The sequence below is a fragment of the Sminthopsis crassicaudata genome, chromosome 2, assembly GCF_048593235.1.
Source record: "Sminthopsis crassicaudata isolate SCR6 chromosome 2, ASM4859323v1, whole genome shotgun sequence".
In the NCBI taxonomy this organism is placed as follows: domain Eukaryota; kingdom Metazoa; phylum Chordata; class Mammalia; order Dasyuromorphia; family Dasyuridae; genus Sminthopsis; species Sminthopsis crassicaudata.
This window is the reverse complement of record NC_133618.1, coordinates 231191684-231217693: the sequence shown is the minus strand read 5'-3', so window position 1 is coordinate 231217693 and position 26010 is coordinate 231191684. Positions and strand designations below refer to the sequence as shown.

At 40.9% G+C, this 26010-nt stretch overlaps 1 protein-coding gene across 2 annotated transcripts; it reads left to right on the top strand.

Annotated features, from left to right (window-relative positions):
* Nucleotides 1-6010: 6010 nt before the first annotated feature.
* On the top strand, nt 6011-25214 carry GDAP1L1 (ganglioside induced differentiation associated protein 1 like 1). 2 transcript variants are annotated; one of them, XM_074288533.1, is made up of 7 exons: nt 6048-6265; nt 6517; nt 11469-11736; nt 12617-12790; nt 16227-16324; nt 18126-18240; nt 24859-25214. In XM_074288533.1, exons 1-7 carry the CDS (start codon nt 6153-6155, stop codon nt 25200-25202), a joined length of 1113 nt encoding a protein of 370 aa, XP_074144634.1. In that variant the 5' UTR covers nt 6048-6152; the 3' UTR covers nt 25203-25214. The 2 variants fall into 2 exon arrangements, with proteins under 2 accessions (XP_074144633.1, XP_074144634.1); XM_074288532.1 differs by lacking the exon at nt 6517 and having other exon boundaries at nt 6011-6265; nt 11544-11736.
* The last annotated feature ends 796 nt before the right edge of the window (nt 25215-26010 follow it).

Sequence of the window (26010 nt, the reverse complement as noted above, 5' to 3'; positions counted from 1 at the left end):
TGATATGTTATACCTAGAGAACCTTAGACAATCAACTAAAAAAACTAATTGAAATAATTAACAACTTTAAAAAAAAGTTGTAGGATATAAAATAAATCCACATAAATCATCTACATTTCTATATATTACTTACAAAATCTAGTAGGAAAAAAGAAAAAGTGAAATGCCATTTATAATTATTGTAGACAATATAAAATGCTTGGGAGTTTTACCTGTCAAGATACACTCAGAGATCATATTAACACAATTGCAAAATACTCCCTACATAGATTTAATTAGTTGGAGAAATCTCAATTGTTTGTGGGTTAGGTTGCGCCAATATATTAAAAATAATAATTATATCCAAATCACTAATTCAGGGCATACCAACCAAATGAATAAGCAATTATTTCATAGAACTCACAAAAATAACAAAATCTGCTTGGAACAACAAAAGGTCAAGAATATGAAGGGAAGAGATTTTTTTAAAAATGTAAAGGAAAGCAGCTTAACATACCAGATTTCAAACTATATATTACAAAGTGGTAATCATCAAAACAATCTGATTCTGGCTATGATGAATAGGTGAAACAGATAAGACACAATACATAGTAATAAATGACCATAGTAATCTAGTGTTTGATAAACCCAGTGGTTCAAGCTTTGGAAGCAAGAACTCACCATTTGACAAAAAAAAATTGGGAAAACTGGAGGCCATTTGGCAATAGACCATACCTTACACTGTATACCAAAATAAGATCAAAATGGTTAAATGATTTGGACATAAAAGGGTGATATCATAAATAGATTAAGGGAGTATAGAGATTCTTGTCAGATCAATGGAAAAAAGGAAGTTTATGACCAAACAAGATATAAAGAGGATCAAGGAAATAAAATGGGTAATTTTGATTGCCTGAAATTAAAATTTTTGCACAAATAAGACCAATAAAACCAAAATTAGAAGAAAGACAAGAAACAGAGAACAAATTTTTATAGCAAGTTTCTTTAATAAAGGCCTCATTTCTCAAATATATAGAAAAATGAGCCAAATTTATAAAAATGTGAACTATCACTAAATGAACAAATGGTGAAAGGATATAAACAAAAAGTTTTCAAATGAAGAAATCTAAACTATTAATAGTCACATGGAAAAATACTCTAAATCATTGTTGTTTAGATAAAAACAACCTTTGATATACCACCTCATATTTATCAGATTAGCTGACATGATAGAAAAGAAAATGACAAGTGCTGGAGAAGGTGGGGAAATAGGTATACTAATGCACCATTATTGGAGTTGTGAATTGGTCCAGCAATTTGGAACTATGCTCAAAGAGCCATAAAATTGTGAATAGCCCTTTATCTATCAATGTATATATGTACATATATATATATATATATATATATATATATATATATATATGTATATCCTATACAGATCTGTATATAATACTGCTAGTCTGTATCCCAAAGAGTGGATATATATGTATAAAAATATTTACTTTTTCCCTTTTTTCTTTTTCTTTCTTTTTCTAGTGATAAAGAATTTGATATGGAGAGGATGTCCATCAATTAGGGAATAGCTGAACAAGGTGTGGTATATGATTGTGATGGAATACTATTGTGCTATAAGAAATAATGAGGAAGGTGGTTGCAGAAAAAAACTGGGAAGATTTATATTGACTTATGCAATGTAAAATGAGAAGAACCAACAGAACATTGTACATAATAACAACAGCAATATTGTAATGAATGACCTACTCTGATGAAGAAAATCATCCAAGACAATTTCATGATGAATGCTATCCCTTTCCAGAGAGAGAAATGATGAATTCTGAGTATAAATTGAAGCATATTCTATTCACTTTATTTTTCTTCCTTTTTTCAGTTTGGCTAATATGGAAATATGGTTTAATTGATATCCTATTGCTTGCCTTCATAAATGGGTGGGAGAAGGGCTGGAGGGAGGGAATTTGAACTCAAAAAATTTTAAGTGAATGTTAAAAATAAAAAAGAAGACTAGAAAAGTGAGAGAGGAGCTAAGTATGAATACTCTGAATACCAAGCAGAGGACTTAATATTCAATCCTGGAGGCAATAGAAGGAGGCAGTTGGAGTTTACTGAGTTGAAAAGGAGAAGGAAGTGGTATGTAATATGACCAATCTGTGCTTTAGGAAAATAATTCTTGTGAAGGATGGATTGAAGTGCAGAGAGACTTAAGTCTGGAAGAGCCATCAGAAAGCTATTATGGTCATGAATTTGTAAGAACCTGCATTTGAGTGGTGGTGACATTAAAAGAGAGAAGGGGCCATCTTTAAGAGATGTTGCAAACATAAAATCAGCAGTCCTTGGAAACAGATTGGATGGAGGAGGCAATTTGAGAAATAGTGAGGAATTGAGTATGAACACTAGGTTGTAAGAGCAGTTATGGAGCAAGGCACTTTAGGTTTAAGGGATGATAGCCTCTATAAACTCAGAGAGGTGGAGGATGGCAGGATGAGATTTTTAAAATAGCCAACAGAACAGTTGGTTAGAATGTAGGGCACAAGGAAAATAATGAGAAATAAGGCTGGAAAGGTAGATTGTAGCCAGATTGTAAGGGACCTCAAATTCTCTGTTGATAAATTAACCAATGAATGACATTACCACTCCCAGAAGGACTTGCCTTTAAAAGGAAAGGTTTTTATAAAATTAATGTATAACTTTCAAGTGCTGGAATGTCAAACAATAGGATGAACTGGCAATAAGAATATGTTGCCCTTCTAAAGTGCTTTATAACTTTAGAATTCTACTCAATGCATATCTAATTCTGACTTCAAATAGCTGATGGTGAGGCAGATCTCCAGCAAAGAGATGATGGATTGATTCTGGGTACTGAAAGAGGCATTCATTTTCAGATACAGCCAATGTGATGATTTGTTTTGCTTTACTGCATCTATGTGGTACAAAGGATGGTGTTGGCGGGGGCAATTTTGGAAAGTGGTGGTGATATAAAAAAGAAGGGCATCAATAAAATATTTTAAATCATGAAAAAAATATGAGAGGCAGCATGGCATAGTGGATGAAGAGATAGTCTTGAAGCTAGGGCGACTTGGATTTAAACCTAACTGGCACATTCTGGCTGTGTCATAATGGACAAATCACAACTTCTTTCTCTGTGTTATCAAAGATTCAAAGAAGGTATAGAGGGAAGTAACAAATTGAGAAAACATTTTTAGAGTTAAAGGTTCTAATAAAAGCCTCATCTCCAAAATATACAGAGAATTGACTTTAATTTATAAGAGTTCAAGCCATTCTCCTATTGATAAATGGTCAAAGGATATGAACAGAAAATTCTCAGCTGATGAAATTGAAATTATATCCACTCATATGAAAGAGTGTTCCAAATCGCTATTGATCAGAGAAATGCAAATTAAGACAACTCTGAGATATCATTACACACCTGTCAGATTGGCTAAGATGACAGGAACAAATAATGATGAATGTTGGAGGGGCTGTGGGAAAACTGGGACACTGATGCATTGTTGGTGGAGTTGTGAAAGAATCCGGCCATTCTGGAGAGCAATTTGGAACTATGCCCAAAAAGTTATCCAAATGTGCATACCCTTTGATTCAGCAATGCTGCTATTGGGCTTATATCCCAAAGAAATATAAAGAAGGGAAAGGAACCTGTATGTCCCAAAATGTTTGTGGCAGCCCTTTTTGTCGTGGCTAGAACCTGGAAGATGAATGGATGTCCATCAATTGGAGAATGGTTGGGTAAATTATGGTATATGAATGTTATGGAATATTATTGTTCTGTAAGAAACGACCAACAGGAGGAATACAGAGAAGCTTGGAGAGACTTACATCAACTGATGCTGAGTGAAATGAGCAGAACCAGGAGATCATTATACACTTCAACAACAATACTGTATGAGGATATATTCTGATGGAAGTGGATATCTTCAACACAGAGAAGAGCTAATCCAATTCCAATTAATCAATGATGGACAGAATCAGCTACATCCAGAAAAGGAACACTGGGAAATGAGTGTAAACTGTGAGCATTTTTTGTTTTTCTCCCCAGATTATTTTTACCTTCCAAATCCAATTCTTCCTTTGCAATACAACAACAACAAAATTCGGTTCTTCACATATATATTGTACCTAGGATATACTATAAGATATTTAATATATATGGGAATGCCTGCTATCTAGGGGAGGGGGTGGAGGGAAGGAGAGGGAAAATTTGGAACAGAAGGGAGTACAAGAGATAATGTTGTAAAAAAAAAAAAATCACCTATACAGATGTACTGTCAAAAAAATGTTATAATTATAAAATTAATTTTAAAAAAAGAGTACAGTTAGGTTCTGAAGCTATGGAGAGATATTTTCATATAATAGGTATGATTTATTGATATAATTAATCTAAACTTTTTTCTTAAGTGATATTGATTATCTATGTTATGCTATATCATTTTATGTTGTTATATTATATTGTATAAATAAAATAAGAAACATAAAAAAAAACAAGAAAAGGATCAGAGACAATCATAAAAGATAAAATTGATCATTCCAATTATATGAAATTGAAAAAAAATTGTACAAACAAAAGCAATGAAATTAGCTAAATGTCAATTAGGAAGATTATTTAAATACAATCTCTATGATGAATATCTGGCATATAGTATACATAGAGAATTAACACTAGCATATAAGACCAAGAGTTGGCCTTCGAAGTTTATCAGACTACAGGGGCCTGCTTTCCTAACTTTGTTGATGGCTCCTCAGTTTTCTTTGCTGTAACTTCATCCATTCTGTGGTCTTTGCTATGGGTGTACCTAACACCCCATCTAGTTCTGCTCTTTTCTCTCAATACTCTCTCACTTGGTGATTTTTTCAGCTACCATGGGCTCAACTGTTATCTCTACTCAGATAACTCTCTCCCATATGGCCTTAACCTCTCCTGAGTGTCAGTTCTATGTTACCAACTGTTTCTTTGCAACTTCTAACTTTATGTCTTGTGGGCACCTTAAATTCAACATATCCTCCCAAAAATGTATTAAATTTCCCTCCAAACTTTCCTCTCTTTTGAGCTTATTTTGAACTTATTGGAACCACCAAAATGTTCATAAAAAATATATTCATCACCTTAAAAAAAAAAAAAAAGTATAGACCTACAAGATAGAGTGAGATTCCTCATTTGGGAATGCCTATACCAACAAAAGCATAGCTCCTGCCTCGATTCTTATAAAGAAAAATATAAACCTAAGTAGCAGGTGTGTGACTATTTCATATTTTATTGAGGAGAATAGATGATTTGCCATAAGTCACATAAACAGTGGCACTGCTAGGATTCAAATCCAGGCTTTTTATGCCATTGCCAATGTTCTTGCTAAACCTTGCTGCCTCGCTAAGTTGGAGGAGATTTGGGGGATGAGAAGTACTCTCTAGCTGATATTCAAATTCAATCATCAGGTAACCCCTTATGCCACCTGTACATCAGTCTGGCCCTCTCAGAATCATAGCGTGTAAAAACTAAAAGGAACTGGATAACAGACTATCAGAAGTAAAGGATCCTTAGGATATACAAGGTTAATGCTGAAAAAGTCCCATTTTACAGATGAGAAAGCCAAGGCTCAGAAAAATCGGATAACTTGCTCAAGGTCACAGAGTAAGTAATTCGTACAGCCAGAACTTAAATCAGGTCTTCAAGCCCAGGGCTGCGATATCTCTCCATCGTGCCCTAGACTGAAGAGGTGAAAGTCCCTTCCCCAGTGGGCGGGATGATCTCTCCATCATAAGTCAAATTCCTTGTCACCCCAGGGATTCTCAGATGTCTTGCTAAACTGCCAGGGCCAGCTCCGGGCTTGGGCTAGAGCAGAGTGGAATTCTGCAGTGACCCAATAGCCATAGTCATTCCCCTCCAGGGTGGGGCAGGGGAAAGCTCCCTGCCTGTTCCTCCGGAGCCCCCCGATGAGTAATGAGATTCCAGCCTGGAGCCCCAGTGACAACAGAGGCTTTGGAGAGGCCATGTGATGCTCCGTGAGTGCTGCTGCTGCTGCTGCTGCTACTGCCACCACTAGGAAGCCTCCTTCCCCTTTCCTTCCGAGCTCAGCCTGTCATGGCGACGCCGAACAACCTGACTCCCACCAAGTGTAGCTGGTGGCCCATTTCAGCACTGGAGAGTGATGCAGGGAAGGCTCCGGAGGCCTCGGAGGGCCAGGAGGCAGCTGACCCTTCCCAGTGGGCCAAGGAGAGCCTGGTTCTCTACCACTGGACTCAGTCCTTCAGCTCCCAGAAGGTACATGCAGGAAGCAGGCTCTGGAGGGCAGGGGGAGTGGGGAACCCAGAACCCCGGGATTCTAGCCTTCTGGATCAGGGGCTCTGGGATGGTATGGGACCCGAGCTTGGTGGGGGGAGGAGTGTCGGAGTAGGCGAGGCTTCCTTCTCCTCATCCCCAAGGAGCACTCAGCACCATGGGTTTCCCTGGGGTACTCCAGCCCTAGCCTGCAGCTAGCCTGGCTTTCTTGGCAGGTGACAGTTGCAGGTGAGGGTTCCGGGTGGAGGTGGTAGCTGTCCCCTACCCACTCACCTACCCACCCAACTCCCCGTTGGGAGAGACCTGCTCATCTCTTCTGGTTCCCAAGGAGAAGCTAAGAATGGAGGGAGGGGGGAGGGGAGGGAGAGGGTTGAACATACAAGTGTAGACAAAGAAAATAGCAAAGAAAGCTGCTGTTAGAAGGAAGAGAGGAAGGAAGGGCTTCTGAGAGAAACTACCATTTTCCCAGACCTGATATATCAACCCTATAAATCCTTTGTCCCAGACACTGCAGCCCAACCCAACCCAGCCCAACTGAGCTAGTTCCAACCTTTTTCCACAAAGCTGGAGATGGGGGGGTGGGGGTGGTGGAGGGGGGGATGGAGTGAGTAGCTGTGACTTTAAAGCACCCTGATTTCACAGATTTTTGAGTCACAGGATTTCTCAGAAACCATTTAGTTCAACCCCCTCACTTTACAAATGAAGAACCTAAGACTTAGCAAAATGACTTCTCCAGGGTCATGTAATGAATTGGTGTCACAGCTAGAATTGGAACCAAAGTCTCCTTAATTCCAGTGTTGGGTGAGGAGGAGTTAAGCACTTCACTCTGTCATCTTTCTTCAGTTCAGAAGGCTTGTCCTCCCCACTCACTCAGCTCAGCCTTCCCTGTACCTACTCAGTTCTCAAACCACTGGATTCCAAGTCATCTGGGTTCTGAAAGTAGCATGAAATAGTTTTTGGTTTTTGTGATGTTTTTAAGAATGAGATTTTGGGTTTGAAAGTACAGATTAGAATCTCAGCTCTGCTATTTACTATCTCTGTGACCTTAGGCAAGTCACTTCCCATCTCTGAGCCTCAGAAAAGTAAAGAAGCTGGATTCTGAGATTCCTTTCAGTACTTAGGTCCTCTGATGAACCTTGGCTTTAGAAGAGGGGTTGCTCTGGGATACAACTATTTTGTGCCCTAAAGCACCTAGAACATGGAGTTGCAGCCAGTATCTCTACCCAGTCCCACACTACTCTTCTTCCCACCCAGCCTGTTTTCATACTGGGAAGGAAAGAGTTAACCCCTCTCTACATTTTCCCCACCCTTCTCAGATTGTCACAGCTCCTTGGAGCCTGCTGGGCCCTTTCAGAGCTAGGCAGGCACATTTAAAGACACAGGACACCCTTAAATGATTCATTAACCCTTTGGGTCTTCTAAGCAAATGAGCTTCAGTGACAACAACTTCCTGGGTGAAATCCAGGGGCCAGAACTTTGGGGTTCACAGGTCCTGGGAATGGTTAGAGAGACAGAGGAAAAAGAAATTGAATTACTACCACAAGAGCCACCTTTCAGCCCTGGAGGTGAAAACAATGAGAGAAGGAGAGTATAAAATTGCACAACTATTAAGGATCTTAGAAATCCAACTCCCACCTCTACCTCCCTCCCTTTCTTTCTCCTATATATAGAGCAGGTTAATGGTAGGGCCAGAACCAGAACCCAGATCTCTTGACTCTAGTATGCTGCTCTTTCCATTATATCTTATTCTTTCTCCATGTTCTTTTAAGTAACTATTTCTCTTAAGAATTGGAACTGGGTTGGGGAGAGACTGTAACTCAGTATGATTCTATGAAGGCAGGACTTGAAATCCTCCCTACTCTTGATCTTTGCCAAGAAAGCCCCCAGCAGAGTCACCAAGGGTCTGGCCTGACTGAAAAGACAGAACAACAAGACAATCAGTTGCTGTCTGGGAGTCAGGCCCCAGGGAGTGGTAGGAGGCAAAGTAGAAGGGGGGGGAAAATCCTTATGTTCAGCACCATGGACAGGGACACTGGCCAGGCTTGGCAGAGAGGAGCTAAGACCCCTTAACGCTGACCTTGCAAGTGGGAAATGGTGAACTCTAACAAGTGTCAGTTCCTATAGACTCCAATCCCCTAAAGAGCCCCTCAATTTCTTTAAGTCTTTGTGTCCCTACAGATATTTTCCCTCCTGAATGACCAGCCCTTAAGTTGGCCCTAGCCCTAACCCTCAGCTATAAAATATTCAGTGATCAGGGATCCTACCTTGGAGTTCCCTTGCCTTTTCAATGCCTGGATTGTCTCATTTCAGAACCAACTGTCATTGTTTAAAAGCATTATTAATGTGAAGAGGCGGCTGAGGAATGGCATGAGGTACAGAAATTTAAATCCTGGCTATGCCTCTGGTAGCTGTTGACCTTGAATAAATCAGTGGGCCTCTCTGGGCCTCAATTTCCTAATTTGTAAACATAAGGAGGTTTGACTAAATCTTCTCTAAAGACTTTTCAAGCTCTAAAATGTAATTTTTCTAATGTCACCAGGGCATAAGGTTAATAATGGTTTGAAGTCTTTCTAACCATTCACCAATAATTTTTTTTTTTACTTTAAATGGGGCCTCTTCAAAGGGCTGGGCAGTCTTCAAAGCCCATAAGAACACTGCACTGAGGTATAAACTAATCCTTACTACAGATGTGTGATATATTGTCATTTTGGATACCCAATGCTTTCAGGTGAACTTTCCTTAAACAAAAAAAAAGAATATGAAGCATACAGTTACTCTAAATAGTCAACAAATGAATATTCTCTCCCTGGAGTAAGGGTAGGAAGAATTTACAGCTTGCCAGAGGATCCTGGAGAGAATGATGCTTAAGCCAAAGGAATGAGTCACTAATAGTGGAGACTATCTAGAATGCTGGTCATGAAATCATACAATGCTTTAACTGGAAAAGATCTCAGAATATAAAACACAGAATGTGAGATGGAATTATTTGTATCCCAAGGGCCTTAAACACAGTAGGTGCTTAATAAATGCTTGTTGAGTTGAATAAGAGCTAGATGTGTTTTTTAGAACTCAGAGCAGTCTATAAATAAGCATAAGTTAAATTCCTATTATGCACAGGTAGCATTTGAGATGCTGAGAATACAAAACAAGGCAATTTACAGATCTTGAGCTCAAGGAACTAATGGTCTAATGGGGGGAAAGAATTAATAATATACTAGCATTATGAATAAACAAGCTATAAACAAGATATATTGGAGATAATCCACAGAGGATGAGGAAAAGATGGGATTTTAACTGTGACTTGAAAGAAGCCAAAGATGTTAGTGAAATAAGATGAAGAAAAAGGGTGCTTAAGGCAATAAAGACAGTAAAAGAAAGTTCCTGAAGTTGAGAAATGGGAATCAAGAGAAAATGTCTGAAGCATCTAGTATAAAGAACACAAGGAGATCATTATCACCGGAGAGCAGAGTATGTGGGATTGGGTTGAGGATATAAGGAGTAAGAAGATTGGAGAGATAGGAAGAAACCAAGTTATGGAGGAATTTAGAGTTGACAGAGTTTAACCATAATCTTGTTCAATCCTCTCATTTTACGTTGGGGAAACTGAAGCCCCCAAAGAAGAGGCTTGTCCAAGGTCATGTAGGTAGTAATGGCAGAGCAGATCCTATAACCTAGATCTTCTAAGTCATAGTCCAGTGCTCTTTCCACTTCAATAGGATAGTATCTAGGGATAGAAATTCCTGACAAAAGCTCCTCTAATTTCTATTTAAGGCTAATTAGATGAATCTTATGACTTTTCCTCACTCCCAGTTAGACTTCCCACCTGCTTTGACTCACAAAAAAGTAATTCTCCTTGATAGCTGAAATCTCACACCTATAACAACATTTACCCTAAGTCATTCTCTTGAAATAAAACATCAGTAGCTACTTCTCCCTTCCACCCCCCCAACTTCCCTTACTTCCAAAAATCTAATGAGACAAGCAAAGAATTTTAGAGTTACAAGGGAAGCTAAAGACTATCTAGCCAACTCCCTCATTTTGTGATGAAGAAATTACTTCTCTGAGAGGGAGTAAGTCATTGATGTAGAATGATTGATGTAACATACTGTTCAAACATTGGGCCTTTTTACTACAAAAATTATGAAGCACAGAATATTAGAGCTTCAGTCCAACCACACCATTTCACAGATAGAGAAGCTTAAGCCCTGGGGAAAGTGAGGAGATAACCTAGAATCATATAGTGACTCAATGAGCTATATCAAGGAATGGAATCCAGGATTCCTAACCCCTGGTTTAGGACATTTCCGTCTCTTCCAATTATGGTACTTATTTGTGTGTATTGCTTGGGTTTCCTTTTTCTATGGAATATAAATCTAATGCTATAACCCTCTAAAGGGGATACCAAGTTCCTCTTTCCTGCCCAATGGTGTTGGGACTACCAGGGAGGAAAAGAAGACACAGATTGGGTCAAATTGGAAAGGATTGAATAATATTCTGGGAAAGAACTCAGAAAAGCTTTTCTCCAACTCTCAGCCCTCACCACCATACCCCACGCAAAATAATGAAAAGAATGAGTAAGGCTATTTTATACTCTTTGGGCTTCTAGATACAGAGACACAAACACAAAGTCATAGATGTGCATCATATATAGCTTGTGTTTATGTCGTGCTTTAAAATGTGTATACATATGCACTATGTCTCATGCACTAAGTGCATGTGGAAGCACAAAGAGACAGTCTGCCTAGAGAAAAGCAGCTCTCCACCCACGCACAGTTCACACTCTGCCCCAGAGTGCTGCCACTGGCAGACATTTACATTCAGGCTTATAGACAGAACAAGCCTCCTCCTACCTGGCATGAAATAGGAGGAATTCAGGCTCTGATTAATGAGTATTCAGTCTTGGACTTAGCCTCTTTAATCTTTGTTTCCTCCTCTGTAAAATAAGAGGGCTGAATGAGATGATTTCTAAAGTCCTTTCCAGCTCTCATGCTCTATTGTTCTGAGATAGAACATGGTGGAGAACCCCTCCTTGTAGCTGATTAGGTCCACTCTCAGGAGGAGGAGCAGAATGCTTAGGGACCTAGGTCTCTGCCAGGTTACTCCCAGCTGGCATCCCCCAAACCAGTATTATACCCTATTGTGTGTTATCTCCCTCCCCACATGCCCCCATCTCCCCTGAACAGAGTTCCCCCCTGTGTGTGTCCGGGCTCTTCCCATGCCCCTGTCCCCTCTGAGCCCCTCCACCCCAACCCCCACCCAGGTACGGCTGGTGATTGCAGAGAAGGGGCTACCCTGTGATGAGCGGGATGTCAGCCTGCCTCTGAGTGAGCCCAAGGAACCATGGTTCATGCGCCTGAACCTGGGGGAAGAAGTACCCGTCATTATTCACCGAGACAACATCATCAGTGATTATGACCAAATCATTGACTACGTGGAACGCACTTTCACTGGAGGTATGGTTACCTATTCACTATGGGAGGCTGGGAGCAGGCATAGGAATATGGATAACATCAGGGTTTCTGCCACTTACTATCTATGTACCTATAAAAAAAAAAAGTCATTTTTCCCCTTTGGGCCTCAGTTTCTACACTGGACAAAATGCAAGGGTTGGATTAGAATTCTTAACGTGGGGTCAGTGAATTTTATTTTAAAATATACATATTTTAATAACTGTATTTCAATATTCCTTTGTAATCCTATATATTTTATTTTGTGTGTTTAAAAACATTATTTTGAGGAGTACTTAGGCTTCACCAGACTGTCCATGAAGCTTAAGGTATAAAAAAAAAGGTCAAGAGCTCCTGAACCAGAAGATTTCTTTCTAGCTTTCTGACCTCTGTAACTCTAAATGCTATGACTCCCTTGAAACCTAAGAGCATGTCAGAGGGAAGCTCCTTTGGTCATCTCTGGCACAAAGACTCCTCAAAGGCAACCTGGGTAAGAGGCTCACAAACAAGCAAAGTTGTCTATGTGATGGGAGATGCTCTAGCCCGGAATTTAGAAGTCCCAGATCTGCTATGATTTGCTGTGCCCATGAACAATCCAGTTCCCTGCTCTGGGTCTCATTTTTCTCCCTTATAAAATGGTAGAAATGCTTTCCCACTCTGATGCTGAGGGATGCTGATACCACGGGGACTCCTAAGGACAAAGTGATTGTATTTCAGAGGGAGTGGATTTTGTAGAAGGGGGGGAAAAATCTAGACTCAGGACTGAGAAACATGCACACTGGTCTGTAATACTCACTCCTCTGATCCAGAATCAGAGGAGGATTCTGAAATCTCCATCTTTGTGACCCATACCCAGTCCTACCTCTTTTCTCTTTTCCCATCCCAGAACATGTGGCCCAGTTGATACCCGAGACTGGCAGCCTGCTTCACGCCCGAGTACTGCAGTACCGTGAGCTGCTGGATTCCCTCCCCATGGATGCCTACACCCACGGTTGCATCCTTCACCCTGAACTCACCACTGACTCCATGATCCCTAAATATGCCACGGCCGAGATTCGCAGTAAGTGGCCAGCCCAGGCAAACCTAGACCAGCAGGAGGAGCCAGCGGTTTGAGCAAAAATTCTTTCCATCTGGTTGTTTCTTTTTCCTTCCTACCACTCTCACTTTTTCTGATTCCCCTCCTCTTCTCTGCTGACAAGTTTTGCTCCATTTCTCTTTATTCTTCTTTCATTTTTCAACCCCTCAATTTCTTCTCCTTCTTTCTCTCTCTGATCCTTTCTCCCTCTTTCTATATTGTACTTTTAAAAAACTTCTCTGCTCTCTGTCCCATTTTCCCCAATTTCAGATTCTGTGTCTTCCTCAAACCAATGCCAGACCCTCTGTGTTGTGCCGCATTCCCATTTCCCTCCTCACTTCCTCTCTCCATCAAATCTGCTGCTGCTTTTACCAAGGCCAATTGTGGAGAGCCAGGTGGAACATATGAAGTCAAGAGAAGATGTGACGTAGCCCAGCCCAGCCTAACCCACCCCTTGCAGCAGGTACTGAGGAGGAGGACAGGTCACCTTAGCCATGGAAGCTGATCAGTCACCTTGAGACCCACAGTGCCAGGTGCCTGATGGAGTTTGGTACTACCAATCAATTATTGGACAGGCCTAAAGGGAGCCTTCCTCCCCCATGGTTTTCCTTTCTTTTTCCTCTCCTGCCAGACCTGTGCTGAGTAGCCCTGAGTGGGGGCCAGTGTCTACCTCAAGTGATTGAGGGAAGAGAAGATGTTGCTCTTGACCTTCAAACATTCATGAAACATTGACGAAGCTTAATATAGCCAGGCAGCAGGAGCTGGGGAGGTATTCCCTAGAGCCTGCAGCTGACTGGGTAGGGTGAGTCCAAGCTAAGAAAACAAGGGAAGCCTGACCTTCCTCAGAGCCCCAGGGCCCCCAGCCCCTCCCCCAAGGGACATCCTGAGATACCTAAACTTAGTTGTCTAAGGCTCTAATTTGAAGGGTTACCATAGAAAGCTCCTCCTCCCTAAATCTCCCATTCCAGTTAGTGCTGCCTGCAAATACACGTTGAGAGTCCTCAAATTTATATTCTTCAGTCTAAGTGTTTACCTATTCACCACTCCTTCCTACTCTACCCTGGACTGGGACACATTGTTACACCCTGAGACTCAGAGAACTAGACCTGGAGGACCTGGGCTTGAATACCAGCCAAACTACTCCCCACTGCCATAATCCTAAACAAGTCACTAAGCCTGCTGGGTCTCAATTTCCCTATATATAAAAGGGAAACAAGAGGAACAGACTAGATGATTAAATACCTTCAGGCTCCGTAACTATGTATATCCATTAGTCTCCCTACCCCAGAATTGCTCTCCCTTCGTGATGCTGACTCCTACTTCTTCCTACTCTTCTTTCTCAGTCTCAGCAATCTTTCTGTTCTGTCTCCTCTGTCCTTCGGATGAAGAAGGGGAGGTTGAGTGAGGAAGGAAGAAGGGAAAAGGAGGGGAGTGAGGAGAGACAGAGAGAAGCAGAGAAAAAGATTTCTTCTGGCTAATACGAGAAGAGAATGGGGGGCAAAACCAGCAGAGGCAGAATAAAATAAACCACTGCAAGCTAGATGGGAATGAGGTATAAAGAAATGATGCTTAAGAGAGCATTTGACTTAATCACTTCACCTGATGTCTGCATCTCATCAGAGAGCAGCACTTAGGAAGACATTTTGAGTTCCATGAAGTTGAGTCAGAGGACCTCAGGACAAATGCAAGCCTGGCACTTCCTGCCTGCATAATCTTAAGGAAGTCACTTGCTCACATTAGGTCTCCATTTCCTCATCAGTAAATTAAGGGAGTTGAACTAATTGATCTCTTAGGTCTCTTTGATTCTAGAATCTTCCACCCTGCCTTCCCCTCTAATGATCTGTGTCTAGTGAGTGAGAAGTTGGAATAATGGGGTTTCAGTGGGTTCTTCTGAAGGTTAGAAGGAGAAGTAGAAAGAAGTTAGCGCATATCTGTATATGGGAGCAAGAGTGGAGAACATGATCAGAGCCAAGTCTGCTTTCTGTTATTTCTTCTCTTAATTAGAAAAGCTCTATTATGAAATACTATGGAATCTCCAATGGGTTCTGGGATGTGAAGGGATTTTGTTCTTTGTTTCTATTATAATTATTACTCCTGTTATCTATTATAACTCATATGTATAATAGGACTTTACACAGGCTGCATTCTCCACCAGTGAAGGAAGTGTTCACATCATAGAGAACATCAAGGAAACTTTGGATCAGAGGTCCAGGGACTTGCCAGAGTCGCACAGCTGGGTTCCAGGATGTAAAGCTAGCTTTCCTGACCCTAAGTCATCCAGCATAGTTCTCCCTATACCTATTGCCCAGGCAGTCACACTGAGCAACCTATGAGGACCAGGGAGGACACCTTCTGTGTAGACATAGTGGGCAGCTAGGAGGAACAGCAGAGAGGGCACCAAGGCTGGAGGCATGAGAACCAAGTCTGGCCTCAGACTTACCAGCTTGGGACCCTGGCCAAGACACTTCATTCTATTTGTCTATTTCACATGTGAAATGGAGACAATAATAACCCCTGCTTTCTGGATTTGTTGTGAAAGTCAGAGAAAATAATTATAAAGCATTTAGCACCATGCCTAGCACATAGTAAGTGCTATAAAAGTATTAGCTAGCATTACTATATCTCCCGAGAGGTGTGGAGAGGATCTTGAGTTGAAGGCCATGGCAGTGATGTGCAAAAACAGGCTGGTCCTCCCAACATGGAAAAGCTTTACATAAGGGCAAGAGACAGACATTGTGAGTGTCACCCAAGGGCTACATAGTGCAGAGATGCTCACGAGCACAAGACTGGCCACCAGGTGAATGCTTTTGGCCACAGCATCTCATGAAGCCGTTTCCTACAGCATGGCTGGGTTACTATCTGGGTAGCAAAAAAAATTAAGGAAATCATCCAAAGAGTAGATATGGGACCCAGGCATGGAATCACTTTCCAGATCATCTAGATTAAATATATTTGTGAGCTTGGACAAGTCATGACATCACAGAATCTCCAAACTAGAAAAGTCATTGGAAGTCACCTAGAATCCCTCCCACTGCTTCCTAAAGCAGCCATTAGTATTCCAGACAACTCTGAAGAAGCCCCAAACCTGCCTTTTTGTAACTTCCCTCTGTGTCTGCCCTTTAGGTCTTCCCTACCAGACCTTCAAATACTGGAAGACAACAGTCATATTCCTTCTGGGTCTTCATCAGGCTAATTGTCCCCAATTTGTTCACTTACATCATGTTCTTTCTGTGTACCTCCATTTCCTCTTCTGTAAAATGGAAACAAACATACCTGGGCTACCTGCTTCTTAGAGATAATGTAACATAATCTCTTTTTAAGCCTTAAAAATGACTCCTAAAATGTGGGTAATTCGTATTATCTGCAAGGGTGTTGCAGGAGGGAGTGAGGGGACAGAATCTGCTTTGCCTTTTTTTCCTAGGACACTTGGCTAATGCCAGCACTGACCTAATGAAACTGGACCATGAAGAAGAGCCTCAACTCTCAGAGCCCTATCTTTCCAAACAGAAGAAACTCATGGTGAGTTGCTTGAAGTGTCCCCAGCACTCAAGTGTGCACGAATTTGCATGGTCACATGCACATTCACACATCATTCTGCTGTGTTTTTAGAGGGAAAGAAATATCTGGGCCAAGAAGATCCTGCAATGAGGGACCTCAACCTCTGAAAAATTATCAGTGATTCCTATGAATCCGAGGCCCTCTAAATGAAGCTCCTGGCTATATTGTTGGGAAGGGGGAGTCAGGATAATTTGCATACATATTACTTCTGGCAGTAAAAGGTTGTGTGATCTTAGACAAGTGATTTCTTTTATCCAGATGTTTTCTCTTTAGTAAAGTTGGGGGATTCTACAAAGTAACTTCTGAGCTTCCAGTTCTAATATTCTATGTTCTAAAGTCTCTTCTAGCTCTGTTATTCTAGTTTTTAAGATCACTTTTAGTTATAACATTTTAGGAGTTTTTGATTGTGAAGGTAATGAGCTACCTGAGTGGGGGTATCTGATCTCTCATCATCAAAGCATGGAAGTACAGATGATAAGCCTTCCTTAAGATCTTCATCAGGATTTATTAAAGGCAGCCAGGTGATACAATGCACAGAGTTTTAGTTCTAGAGTCAAGGAGACCTGAGTTCAAATTCAGCTCCAGATGATTACCTGTGTGACCATAGGCAGGTCACTTTACCTCTGCCTGAGTCATCTGTAAAATAGAGATAATAGCACTTACATTCCAAGGTTGCTTGTGAGCATAGAAAGATAACATTTGTAAAATGCTTTGAAGGCTTAAAGGGTTAGCTAGGTGTTGTAGTTGTTCTTAGATGGCTCACCATACTGTGGAGGTGATCTTGAGTTCTTGAAGCTTATGGCAGAAATGTGCAGAGACAAGTTCTCCCAATGTGGAAAAGCTTTACATATGGGCAACTGATGGGCTTTGTGTCTGTCATCCAAGAGCTAAATAATGCAGAGAGGTTCATGAGCAGAAGGCTGGCCACTAGGTGAATGCTTTTGGTCACAGCATTTCATGAGATTGTTTCCTATAGCATGGCTGGGGTCTGTGGAAGGAGCAATTGCAAAATCATGGATTTTTGAGGAACTGAAGGGAAAGTGAGTTAGCATAGTGAAGTTAGTAGCTCACTGGACTTAGAATAAGAAATCTCACCTCAGACACTTGCTAGTTGTGTGACTGTAAGCAATGATTTATGTATCAAATGAGGGGAAATTATGACTTCTAAAGTTCCTTCTAGTTCTAAGTCTATGATCCTATGAGCAACACATAATCCCAATAGCTAGCATTTATCTAGTGTTTTCAAAATATTTTATAATACTTCATTTAATCTTCAATGTCCCTGGGAGGTAGATACTACTAGTATTCTCATTTTACAGATAAGGAAATGAGGCATTCAAAGATTAAGGAACTTGTCCAGGCTCACACATCTAGAAAGTGTTTGAGATTGTATTTGAATGAACTCATCATGTCTTCCTGACTCTAATCCTAATGCTCTGTCCACTTAGTCGCCAATTTAGAGATTATTTAATCCAACTCTCTCATTTTTCAGATGGAAAACTGAGGCCAAAGTAAGCAAGATTTATCCAAGGTTATATAACTAGTAAGAAACAGTAAACCTGAAACTCAGGTTTTTTGTTTTGTTTTTTTTCAATCCAAGTCTCTGTTATCATATACTACTTTCTTAGCTCCTACTGTCACTTGGTCAAATCCAGATAAGGACACGTGAAATGGGCTTTGGGAATATGCAGGGAATGGGGAAGCTCAGTCCTTTGGAGCCTCCCTGGTTCACCTTTCTCATCTTAGTTCTGATTCTCCTCAGGCCAAGATCCTGGAACATGACAATGTCAATTACCTGAAGAAAATCCTGGGGGAACTGGCTATGGTGCTGGACCAAATTGAAGCTGAGCTGGAGAAAAGGAAGCTGGAATATGAAGGTAAGTGCAGGATATGTGAAAATGGGGTTGGGGTGAGGAAATAGAAAAGAGAAAGCACTGATTTCTTAAACCCGTAGAAAACAGGCTTAGAGCTCCCTTCAGCTTAGGCCTACATGTGTGTATTTTTCAAATACTATGTTAAGTTCTTTCCACTAAGGTTCTCAAAGCTTTGTCCTCTTGCTACTCTCTCTCCATCTATCTAGCATAGTCTTCCAAATCTTTCTAAGACAGTATTTTCATATTCCATTGCCCTGATCAACACCCTGTAAAGACTCACACATTTCCTACCACAAGTCTGAATTCTACCCGGCTGAAAAAGATCTTAGAACATAGAAGATTACAACCCTAACCCTGGAATGCTTTTCCTCTTCATCTCCACTTACTGGCTTCCCTGGATTCCTTTAAGTACCTTTAAAATTCCATCATCTATAAGCCTTCTTCAAACTCTCTTAATTCTAGTACCTTCTGGCTCTTAAATATTTTCTATTTATTTTGCATACAGGATTTTTGTTTACGTATATGTTCTTGTGGTCTCCCCCAATGGTTGTGAGTTCCTTTAAGATAGGGATTATCTTTTGCCTCTTTTTATATTCTTGGCACTTAACACAGTGCCTGGAACACAGTAGGTGCTTAATAAATGTTTATTAATTGGTCTTTCAGGGCCTCAGTTTCTTTGTCTATCAAATAAGACGGTTAGATTCGATATACTATTAGGTTCCTTTTAGTTTTAGATCTGTGAACCTATGATCCTTAGACCTCCCCTCAATGATTTCTCCTATCACATTAATTGCCTGTACTATTTCAGTCATGCAAAATGAATGTAAGATGATTAAGAGGAGAGAAGAATTAGGGCTTGATAAGAGTAATGAAGAGGGGAGAAAAATGGAGCTTGGTATGGATAAGAAATCCAAGGTGACACAATAAACAGAGGCTATAATATAGGATTTGCATTTTCTAGTCTAGTAGTAATACAGCACACATCTCCAAGAGGGGAGGGGGAAGGATGATGCAGATTCTTCTCAGCCATGTAACAGATGTGACTATAACCATGTAGATCAATAACCTAAGACTTAGATCTAGTTGTCTTTTTTTTTGGAGACTGGGTAGGTCCAGTTGTTGAGTCCTCTTGGATCCATCATCTTTTTCTTCCTTCATTCTCTCCAGACACTGATCAATTAAGCATGGGCACCTACCCCAGGCTAACTGCCAACCAAGGTTTATTGTTCAGTAGAATGAAGACTTCTTACAGGAAAGATGGAAAATAATTTATCCATGGTCATTGACATTCTGAATATGGGTTCTCCACATAAGGAGAAGAGTTTTCCATTATATTTAAGGAAAAACTTGTCTCAATTAACAGGGTAGTAAGATCCTGGACCAGGTATGTAAGAGGTCAGAGTTTTTAAAAAAACAAGGGAGAGATTACTCAATAGTAGCTGGAGGGCATTGAGTATAAATCCTTCTCCTGGGTAACCCTTACAATCCAATGTCTCTACCCCTGCTTCAATGCTGCAGGGTATTGTGTCCTGTTTTTTAGAGCCTCCAAGTTGGGATGAGAATATACTCTTGCTCTCTAGAGCCCCACACCAGATGATTAAAATATCCTGCTTAGGGGAAAAGTGATGAGGCAGGACTCCTGAGGATGGTAGAAAAATGAAGTCCACTTATTTCAAGGATTTTCCCCTTTATATAATGTAACAAAAACAACTCTGAGTACGTAGGACCACATAAACAACTTGCTATTGTCTGTAGTTTGCCACCTGGTATCATTCTGCTTCAATCATACACAGGTTGTTACTAGCCCGTGATTTCTCAGGAAGGCTGAGAACCCTAGGGGGAGATGTGGAGCTGAAGCAGACATTGGCAGCAGGTTCCCTCTGGGCTGGGGTCTTATACCTCACCAAGAATTTCCCCACTGACTGTGATCCTCTATATCTCACCCTTTCTTTTGTTTTAATTGAAGCAGATATATACCAGTAGTTCAATCCATGGGAGAAATCACACAGGCAAGGTGTAATATCATACAAGCAAGTAGTAACATAACAAACAATATGAATAAACAAAATGCCATAAAGATTTCCATGAGTCCCAGAAGGAAGGTGTAAAAAATAACTCAATTCACAACCACACATACGACAACTTCAGTAGCCAAGAAATAGTCCAAAAGCAATCTATTGTCCATCACTTCATGTTTCAAAGAATCCAATGATTCCTATAGGTTTTGAAGTCCTGCCTCAGTCTTACTGAGAATTATTTTTGATGTTTATGAGTACACAGAAGGTTAACTGCCAGGCTTCTTCAGTGGTGGGCACAATCAGCAATGGAGCCACTTAATGTTTCTTGGGTCTTCTCCTTTGTTTCAAAGATCTATTGTTTTTCTCTCTCTGATGGACAAGGCGGATTTGGCTCGTTGGCACCCATTGAGTTCCTTCTCCATCTGTGGAGATACAAGGAAACCTTCTCCCCCAAGCAGTTAACCTATCTAGTCCCTTCCATTCACCGCTCTCCTGATCTCTCCATATCACCTGGACATCACCTAAAGATAGTGGAGCTAATCACACTGGACACTGCCCTTCTGGCGGGTTATGAAACCTGTCTGCCAGAGCCAGTGACTCTCCATCAAAAAAATCAAAAAGGTTTTAATATATATTGCTAAGTTTAGAAGGTCTCTAGGATAATATGTGGCTCCCCCTCTCTTTTATTTTTGGAGGAGCATCTTTATCCCAGAATCTGTTGTTGGGAGTCAAAATCTGGATAAATATCACCAAATGGCATTTCAGGAATGTACATCAGTAGGCCTGAATTTTTCACTGATTAAGGAGCACTGTTCCACCCATACCAGTGTATTAATTTTCCATTGAATAGGAACAGGTGAGTACTGGCAGGCCTTCTACTGCATCCCTATCTAAAAACGCAAAGTACTTAATTGTTTCCTAACTGTTGTAAGCTGTCTCTTCCCCATAGATTGATGGGGATCCTTTTTAACTCTAAAAAAGGAGCAAAATCCCCAGTTTCATCTCCAAATTCCACCCCAAAGGGGCAGCACCAAATGCAGCAGCTGATGTTACTGCCCCGCCCACTCCTCCTCCACCCACAAAGTCAGAGTTGAGGGAGTAGGGCCAGGAGATGGGGAATATCCTAAATGAGCGAAGGTGAAAAGCAAGGTACTTAAGGTACTTAATTCCTTTTCTGCCTAACCCGCTATAGAACTTAAGATACTTAACTCTCTTTTCACCCAAATGGCAGTGCCCAGCACATCTCCTAGAGCAGTAACAAGCAAAATAAATCAGTAAAATGTTTAAAAACAAACAAACAAACAAACAAACAAAAAGACTTCCTTAGCTCTGCCCCAGATGCTGTACCCTCCAGGGCTACGGACACTATCTTTCTGCTTGCTTTTCTCCTGATATTTCCTTGTCTGACTGCCCACGTTAAAATCTTTCCTCTTTTTAAAACTTGTGGGATTCCTTACTCCATTGTATTCAGTTAGTTGTTCCCCCACTAACTTCCACATCTCTGGCTCCAAACTTTCCTTCTTACAAAGCCACAGAGATGTGCTTTCCAGAGCATCTGAGAACCAGGTGATCTGCTTCTGAGTTACCAATAAACCTCTCTTCTCTGCTAAGCTAGCTAAGCCTGCTTCTTACTTCCTTAGATAGGGAGGCTCATTTCTTAGTACTTGCCTCATTTCAATCAAAAAACGAAAGTGACTAGATTAGCCCTTACCGATCCTTCTGGCTGGCCTATTTCTATACTTACCCTCCGGGGTCATGGGGACTTCTCCACTCTACTCGGCGGATCTCATCAATCAAGCTGATTTGTATAGGACTCACCTAGAGCCCCACGTTTGGGCACCAAATGTCCTGCGTCTGGAGCTCCCAAGTTGGGGTGACAAAACATATGTTTTTGTCATTGCTTTCTAGAGCCCTCACACTGGGGTGATTAAATTATACCTTCCTAGTGTAGAAGTAATGAAGTGGGATTCCCCAGGATGGTGGGAAAATAGAGTCCGTTTATTTCAAGGGCTTTCCCCTTTTTTATAATACAACAAAAAACAACTCTGAGCCCGTAGGACCACATAAACAGCTTGCTATTGTATGTAATTTGCCACCTGGTATCACTCTGCTTTAATCACACACAGGTTGTCACCACCCCCTGACTTCTCAGGAAGGCCGAGAGCCCTTGAGGGAGATGGGGAGCTGAACCAGACATTGTCAGCAAATTCCCTCTGGGCTGAAGGGTCTTATACCTTAACCAGTTTCCCCACTGACTGGGACCCTCTACAGCAGGGTATTAATAGAGAAAATCATAAAACTAAGCTGACCTCCCCCACTCCAAATTCATGTTGCATAATTTCAGTTGAACTCTTGTTTCCCTGCAATGCTTCAACTCTCCCCTTGCTCAGTTCTAGCCCTTTACACTTGTCCTTAATACTACTGATGTAGTAGTATCCAAACAGATGTTCCTACTTCCAATGTTTCTTCTCTCCAATCAACTGCAATAATAATCTTTTTCTTATCTGATCATGTCAGTCTTTTGATCAATAATTTTCAGTGGTTCTCTATTGCCTCCTAAGTTCAAAGACCTCTGCTTATTCTTCAAGTCTCTAAACAATGTAGAACTACCAAAATTTTCCAGTCTTATCACATAATTGTCTTCCATTCATTCTACTCTGTCTCCCGAATACACACTATAGGCCCTCTGTGCTTTTGCTCACACTTTCACTGGGCCTGCAAAACTCTCCTTCATTTTTTTCAAGTGCAAAATCCCTACTCAACCTTCCTTTTGCAATCAAATGCATACTCTCATAAAGACTTCCCCCAGATCCCACAAAGTTTGTAATGCACTTATATAGTATTATATGTTACAGTTATACCCTATGAGATTCTAAAGAATTGTGTCTAAATTGTTTTCTGCCCAGTGCACAATATAATACTCTGACACATTATAAGCTTGATAAATATTTATTGAATAAATGCATGAATGAACAGCTAGCCCAAGGAAACTCATTAGAATGTTGGTGTTACAATGTCTTTAGAGATCATTTAGCTCAGTACTCTCCAAAATGTTTGTGATCACATGCCCCATCAGCATAAATAACAAATAAAGAATTGAGCATACACACCCCTTAATTAAGTCAAGTTCTCTTAACTGAATTTTCAGAAAGTTGCAGGGACAAAAAGAAAATGACAGGTTCTAAGGTAAGATGCAGAAATAGGTCATCAAGCTTATTTGTTTCTCCATAAGCAGCAACAATGAGATAGAGTGGAAGACATTTAATCCAGAGAAGCAACCTAGGATGGCTCAATTTGGCTTCTGTTCAATACCTGATGTTCCTGGCCCATTTTGGCTCCAATATTCCTATTTAAGTCTGGTTCCTATACCTTTCCCCCAGCACTTTGTTATCCTCCATTATCATCATTATCATCATCATCATCATCACCACCACCATCAGAACAACAATAATAGCTATCATTTACATAACACCTACTTATGTGCAGGCACTATGTTAAGCACTTTACAAATATTATTTCATCTAATCCTCACAATAGTCACAATAGAGGTGCTATTATCATCATCCCCACTTTACAGATGAGGAAACTGAGGCAAAAAAGTTTAGTGACTTGCCTCTTAAGTTTCTAGTAAATTTCTGAGGCCAGATTTGAATTTAAGTCTTTCTGACATTAGGTCGGTGCTCTATCTACTATGCCACCTGTTGCCCATGGTAGTGGCTATATGCATTTTAGCTATTATTATATTACTATTATTATCAGTCTTTTAGTATTAGTGCCAAATAGTCTAGATGGCAGTAGGACCAGCTGCCTTATTGTACAGATGAGAAATTGGGGTCACAAAAGAAGTTACACGGTTTTCCAAGGCCATGGAAGTGGGCAGTGTAGGAGCTGAGATTCAAGTCCAGAGGTCCTGATCCCACTGCTCTCTGCATCAAATCATTATGCTCAGTCCTAGGGATTCAGAGGAAAAAATGATAATATGAGGATGGATCAGTTGGGGAGTTTTCTGTAAGAATTATAAAATGAATTAAGTCTTGAATATATAGTTAAGGAGGATTAGACAAGTGAAAAGGGACCATAGGTAAGCAAATCCTCAGAGAAAGGAAAGCACATATTATATTTTAAGGAGCAAAGAGAAGACTAGCTTGGCTGACAAGATGGAGGTCTACAGGACAGTAATAGATGTCAGTATCTGGGCAGGCCATCAGGTATTTCGAATGCCAGACTAAGGGGTTTGGACTTGAAAATGGGAAACTATTGGAAGGACTCTTACACAAAGAGTGTGATACATAAAGAATGTTCTAGGAGGGGAAGCTAGGTGGCACAGTGGATAGAACACCAGCCCTGAAGCCAGGAAGACCTGAATTCAAATGTGACCTCAGACACTTAACACTTCCTAGCTGTGTGACCCTGGACAAGTCACTTAACCCCAACTGCCTCAGGAAGGGAAAAAAAAGAATATTCTGGGAATCAAAGGAAGCAGTCAAGTTCTGAAGCTAAGACTCTGGGAGAATCATACCACCATTAAAAGAGACTGTTCTAGTGTCTAGGGAAGTATGAATTTAATTTTTTTAAACTCCATTTTGCTTCCTGTATTCCACAGGGCAGAAATGTGAGCTATGGCTTTGTGGCTGTGTCTTCACACTAGCTGATGTTCTCCTGGGGGCCACTTTACACCGCCTCAAATTCTTGGGACTGTCAAAAAAATACTGGGAAGATGGCAGCCGGCCCAATCTGCAGTCATTCTTTGAGAGGGTCCAGAGACGCTTTGCCTTCCGGAAAGTCCTCGGGGACATACATACCACACTACTTTCTGCTGTCATCCCCAATGCATTCCGGCTGGTTAAGCGGAAACCACCATCCTTCTTTGGAGCATCCTTTCTTATGGGCTCCCTGGGAGGGATGGGATACTTTGCTTACTGGTACCTCAAGAAAAAATACATCTAGAGCTGGGCTGTGTTTGGTGTTTGGTTGTTATGTCTCTGTGCTGTGTGATTCACGATGAGCTCTCTTCAACTGTCTCATAAAAACTTGAAACAGTTCTCCCTACCCCCACCCTTACCCCAATCTGAGTTTATTGTCAATGTGAAAACATTCCGTTGTCTAGAAGTAGAAGTAACCAACGACTCAAGGAAGCTATTAAACCTGGAGAAAAGAGAAAAAATAACCCAAACAACGCAACAAGGAATGCCTTTGATTTTGATTTGAATTTTCGAGCCTGAATTACAGAAACTGGTTCACCTCACTGAGTGTAAGTTCTGGGTAACCCTATCCACTGGGATCTTGAGTTGGAGAAGGGGACACTGGTAGCAGGGAGGTAAGCCGAGTCCCTTCCTTCCTTTTTTTTTTTTTTTTTTTTTTAACCCCTTCTCCTACTCCCACCCCTAAAGAGATATTTTCAAATGAAAATACAATTGAGAATTGATCTGTTCCCAGCTAGAATGCCAAGTGGGTCCAGATGCTCTGAGACTACAACCTTTTATTTCCTCAGAATTGATGGACTTATTTCCCTGGAATCTGATAATCCTGCAAAACAATGTAGATGGGCCACAGGGGAGGCCTCTAAAGGTAACTCTGTTGCTACACATGGCCTCCACAGCTTTTGAGATCACCACCATGAAACTTTTTTTTTTTTTTTCCCCCAAAGCTGTTGTAGTCTATTTCTTTCTTGGGGATGCTTCATGAGGATATCCATTTTCTACATTCCTTTGGGTATGTTTTCCCCATAATCTTAAGTGTGTCTTTCACTCAATGC